This window comes from Macaca mulatta, chromosome 8, assembly GCF_049350105.2.
Source record: "Macaca mulatta isolate MMU2019108-1 chromosome 8, T2T-MMU8v2.0, whole genome shotgun sequence".
Lineage (NCBI taxonomy): Eukaryota > Metazoa > Chordata > Mammalia > Primates > Cercopithecidae > Macaca > Macaca mulatta.
The window spans coordinates 1,850,955-1,856,954 of NC_133413.1; the positions used below are offsets into that span (position 1 = coordinate 1,850,955).

At 44.5% G+C, this 6,000-nt stretch overlaps 1 protein-coding gene across 1 annotated transcript in view; it reads left to right on the top strand.

The window, feature by feature from the left end:
- Positions 1-196, top strand: part of LOC144330671 (uncharacterized) — a 299,581-nt gene extending 299,385 nt beyond the window's left edge. Inside the window, exon 3 of the mRNA XM_077942925.1 lies at positions 162-196. Within this exon, the coding sequence (XP_077799051.1) occupies positions 162-196 (35 nt within the window). The remainder of the gene's footprint in view (positions 1-161) is intronic.
- Positions 197-6,000: the final 5,804 nt, after the last annotated feature.

Here is a 6,000-nt window from a genome sequence, read left to right on the forward strand (position 1 = left end):
AATGGGGACTCTGAATTAACTGGAGCTTTGATTTCGAGGTCTGTTTTCAGCAGAAAGAGGCAAATTGGCTAGAAAACGAGTCAGCCTCGGGGAACACGGGACGCTGCCAACCCCAGGGGTGTGCCTTTGGGTCAGAGCCCAGCCCAGCTCTGCTCCCACAGGTGAGACGATCCCAACCCGTGACTCCGAGAGCTGAATGTTAAAGGCTTCTGTACACTTGCGGCCACAGAAGCTCAGTCACATCCACTGGAAAGGCTCTGACCCGCAATTTAAAAAATAAAATAAAGTGAGTACAGGGTTAACTTGGAACTTCTGTCAAACACTCAATTCCCTTATTTGGTGGTTAAGGGAAATATGACAAGGCTTTTAAAACTTTTTCCTGTGTCATTTAGTAGGCATGGAATGCACAGATATATCCACGATAAAGTCAGTTACTGTGTATTTTAAAATCTTAAGCTTCACTTTTATGCAAAACATCAGACTTTGAATCCCTGGCATTTCCAGAGTCAAAAGTAATGTGATGTTTTAGAGTCAGTTGGTTGGGGTTGTTACCAGGTGGAGCCTGGGATGCTGGTCTGGGTGTGGCAGAGGCCTCCTGTGATGGGGATGCTGGTCTGGGTGTGGCAGGGGCCTCCCGTGATGGGGATGCTGGTCTGGGTGTGGCAGGGGCCTCCCGTGATGGGGATGCTGGTCTGGGTGTGGCAGGGGCCTCCCGTGATGGGGATGCTGGTCTGGGTGTGGCAGGGGCCTCCCGTGATGGGGATGCTGGTCTGGGTGTGGCAGGGGCCTCCCGTGATGGGGATGCTGGTCTGGGTGTGGCAGGGGCCTCCCGTGATGGGGATGCTGGTCTGGGTGTGGCAGGGGCCTCCCGTGATGGGGATGCTGGTCTGGGTGTGGCAGGGGCCTCCCGTGATGGGGATGCTGGTCTGGGTGTGGCAGGGGCCTCCCGTGATGGGGAAGCCGCAGGTCCTTTCTCCTGGAGACGCCAAGGCTGCTGCAGAGGATCATGAAATTCTGCAGCCTGTCTGTTGGGTGTTTGAAAGCTTTGTTATTTCTTATCATTATACTTCCGTTGCCATTCCCACTATGGAAAGCATATCATGCTTTGAGTTCATTTTTCATTCTCTTTCCCCCAACCCCCTATCGAGAGTTTCCAGTGTGTGAGAGAAACTGTGAAATATAAAACCTTGTAAATAGTGGTTTAAACACATTGCATCTTGCTTTTCATCTACGTTTCTAATAACAAATGTCTGCCTCTGCCAAGAACAGTGGCCCGTGTGGGGTGTGTTTTGTTGTCGTGTGCCACTTAGCATTGTCATGAAAAGAAGAGTTTGGTCCCAATAAGTCAGAATCAGTGATGTTTGGACCGAATGAAGGCTGGTAAATCACCCCAGAGTCCTGGCTCAGGGATGGATGTTGGATGATTTCTGGGATTGACTCTAGAAGGGACCTTGGCTCGCCCAGGCTGACTTGAGACTACCAGAGTCGTCCGGAGCATGAGGAGGTGGGCTGGCTCCCTCGGGGCACTCCAGCCTCAGGTCTGTGGCCTTTCAGGCCCGGCACCACCAGACGTCAGACCAGAGTGTGCGGTCCTGGACAATCTCAGGGTCGCTCCCCCTGGTCACCTACCTTGGATCGACCTCCACACCACACATACTGTCAGCTCATAGCAAATGTGTGACAGTGGGGTGGGGACGGGGAGAGACCTGCTCCTTGCTGCTCTAGGGGCCGGTCAGCTTCCGGATATTTAAAACGAGACAGACTGGGACGGCAGGTCAGCTTCCAAATGTTTAAAACGAGACAGACTGGACTCCAAATAAGAAGAGTCCCACTGTCCGGTGGGGAGCCCCACAGAAGTCGGGGGGCTCTCCAGCCAAGGGTGGCGGGGGAGGGGCTGGGCAGTGGGGACTGGGGGTGGGGCTCACTGCTCTGGCCTGCCCCTCCCCACTGGGCCGCAGTTCTCTGAAGCTGCCCGGGTGTTTCAGACGTGTGAGTGCGGTTGCTCCAGATCAGGGAGGAGGACGGGCTCATGGCGAGGTCTCAGCTGTGTTTTAGTTTTTGCAAAGCACTGTCATATGAATATTCATACATTTTTAAAATCATTTAAGTAATTAGTCTAAGTGAGAACTGGCTGGGCGCGGAGAGTGGAATCTGAAATCAGCCTTTTTGTTCGATAATTTCTTAGGCAGCTTCTGTGAGTTAACTCACAAATGTCGTGGCACAGTAATGACCAGCCAGAGGCTGGCGGCAGCACGGGCGGCTTGGACGTGGGTGTGCAGCACTCATTACATCCAGAAGGTGAAGGCACCACTCATTTAGCGTCTCTCTTTCTTGTCAGAAAGCTGTTAACAGCCTTCGGTGGCTAAGCCAGTGAAGTGGGAAACACCTATTTGCATTTTAATGATTAGTTCTTTCAGTGAGACCTAGTTCTTTGGATCCAGATTGAATAATTAGCCTGGTCTCAGATGATAATATCTGTCAAACAAACGCGACCCGGGACAAAGTTTACAGGATGCTGGAGACCTCAGAATTCTACAGCTGGGGAGGCCCTGCAATGGTGTGGCCTATTTTTCAGAGAACTTAAAATTTTAATTACATATAAAATGTAGACCATGATCTCAATACGCAAATTACTTACATGTTCTGTGTTACAAGATTTTGAAACTTGTGAGACTATGTTTTCATGAGATAAAAATGTTTAATAGATTGATTGTTATTTATTGGTACCTTTGTTCCTACCAAGAATAATCTCAGGACAATCTCAGGGTCGCTCCCCCTGGTCACCTACCTTGGCTCGACCTCCACACCACACATACTGTCAGCTCACAGCAAATGTGTGACAGTGGGGTGGGGACGGGGAGAGACCTGCTCCTTGCTGCTCTAGGGGCCGGTCAGCTTCCGGATATTTAAAACGAGACAGACTGGGACAGCCCAACTCTAAATCCTTGAAATGCAGCGTGGCGTGAAAATGGAGCAGCAGTTTGCTTAATGAGGGTCTCGATGCCTTTAACAGGAGTGCAGTTTCTGCAGGTTCTGCTTTCAGAGACCTCTCCTAATAATAATCATAAATTTACTAAGAACAATCTCAGTTGTCATAATAATCTGCCAATTTAATACTAAGATGGTCTCAATTTGTATCATTTTCTTAGTGATTCCTGTTACCTTTTAGCTAAAGGCAGTAACCACATACTATAGAGCGATAAGATGGCAGACTGGTTTATCTTGACACAACAAAAATTCGTGTGTCATATAATCTGTCAGTTTAATATAGGAAAATAAGAGTACATGATTCTTTTTAAACTTTATTGACAGATGCATGACACTACTTGCTTTTCAACTAGAACACGGGAAAATTTATGGACATTGGGTGGGGTCACAGATGTCAGTTCATGGATTTGTCTGTTGGTTTACATTTTTATGGTTTGATTTGTTACCATAGCAGATAGATTTTCCGAGGTAGGAAGACAGATAATGATGCCTGGTGGGGCCGAGAGAACGTATCTGAAATCCACAGCGATGGAATAACAGTGTCTTAGATCTGTGTTATTTGCCCCCATTAAAACTAAGAAATAAAATAAGCTATTAGTATTACTATATAAATGTAGCATGAGAAAATGCTACAAAAATGTTGGGATACATTGACATGAAAGATTCTTTAGCAATAGAGGCCTTAAGATTGGAATTTTAAGACACAATAGATGATTTGTGATGGCAGAAATATATATATTGGATTATTTGGGTAATGTTTTAGAAATTCCAGGCTAAAAGCAAAATTCAAGTCTTAAACTAAGTAGTTTAAGGTACGAGATTTTCTTTCTAAATCTGTTTTCATTTTTGTTGTTTTTACTTTGGTTATTGGAAAACACAATCTGCATGCTGCCCTGGGAATTCTGGGAAGACGAACAGAATCTTGTATTTGAGTATTTTGGGAAGACGAACAGAATCTTATATTTTATCACAGGTAGGAGGAACCCAGGCCATCTCTTCTCCCTTCATAACTCATAATCAAGATATTGGGAAAGTTTTCCTGAAGTTAGTAGCATGAAGTTCTTGATTTTTAAATGTAAGATATTCAAGATTTTCCCCACAAGTGACTCAAAACAATGAGGTCTCGTTAGTGGTTTTTTGTTTTTAACCTTAATTGAACGTGTGTCGTCTTGACGTTTCAAGACCTCTTAACAATTCTGGGGTTCTTGAAATTGCATATTGAAGAGCTTAGAAAGTACCCCCAGCCCTGTTCCCTGCTCTCTGTGGAGGGGAAGGGCACCACCTCTTCAAAGAGGGCTGCCACCCCGTCTCTCTGAGACCATACCTTTTTAATTGAATGCTTTGTATAAAAATGGTCTTTTCGAATTGCTATTTGTGGTTTTCAGTGATAATTGTTGCTTAAGAACTAAAAAGTTCAACTAAGATTTGAAGGAAAACAGACTCAGCTCCAGCCAGTCTGTCTTCTAGGACGTTAATATGGTTAGGGTTTTAGTAGAAGTCAGGAAACAGTCTCTAGGGTAAGAGACAGAATACTGCTCCTCTCTTACCCCAGATGGAAGACTGAGTTGACCCCTGTCCCATGCCCAATAAGAATAAATAAAATACTGTACAATTTGTAACAAAATTTATTTCAGTGCATAGTTGAGCTTGGATGAAAACAAAAGAAAGGAGATCCCCTGAGCCCTAATAACTAAGAAGGAATTCCAGCCAGGGGATCAGCACGAGTTCCAGCTGCAGTAGCTCCTGAGATGCAATCCCAGAAAGGGCCTGGGATGGGGCTGGGATTGCAGTCTATGTCCTGTGAGGCAGGGGTGGTGGAAACACTGGAATTGAGCCTCTTGAATCAAACCCAGACACTCACCCAGTTTCCCTGTTTGTGAGAAAAGAACTGGAAAAACATGCCTGAGAAAGTGTGAAGAAGCTTATCACACATCCAGGGCCGTTGGTAGGATATAAAGTTACCAACAAGAAATGCACACTCCAGGTATGGATCTGATATCTGAATTTATATTACCTGTGTGTTGCAGAAGGACAACATGGTGACATTCATATGAAAGTTGTTCCAAAATCAATTATGATTCTGTCTGAGCCTAAGGGCTCTGGCAGAATCAAAATCACAAACTATCTACACAGAATTCTTGACAACATAGGGGTCAAAGGACTTCTCCACTATAAAATAGTACCCACTTTAGATAAACATACAGAAAAGAATATAATCCATATAAAGAAACTTTAAGGAAGTGATATGGTTTGGCTGTGTCCCCACCCAAATCTCATCTTGATTTGTCGCTCCCATAATCCCCATGTGCCGTGGGAGGGACCTGGTGGGAGGTAATTGAATCATGGGGGTGAGTCTTTCCTGTGCTGTTCTCATGATAGTGAATAAGTCTCACGAGATCTAATGGTTTTATAAAGGGCAGTTCCCCTGCACACACTCTCTTGCCTGCCGCCATGTAAGACATGCCGTTGCTCCTCCTTTGCCTTCCACCATGATTGTGAGGCCTCCCCAGCCAAGTGGAACTGAGTTCATTAAACCTCTTTTTAAAAATAAATTACCAAGTCTCAAGTATTTCTTCATAGTACTATGAAAATGGAATAATATGGGGAGTAAGAAGACACAACAGGACAATGAACAACCAAAGCTCTAGAAATAATAGACTTGCCTAGATATTGGATACATTTACAAGTATTAAATAGATTTTCAAAAGAAACAGGAGCCATAATTGTAAGAAGTGTCTATTATGAGGAAAGAAAGACTTAAAAACAAACAGAATATCTGGAAACAAGATAGGTCGTTTAAATAGACCACTATGTGGATATATTATTAGAAAGCAGATTAGACAGAGCTGAAAAGAGAATTGCCAAACTGGAAACTAGATATTAGGATATTACCTAGAACTTTGCATAAAAAATATAAAGGGAAATAGAAGAATTAAGATGCATGGAAGATGGCTTGAGAAACACAAACACATGCCTGGAATTAAATGAGAAATTAAAAAACAATGGGGAGAA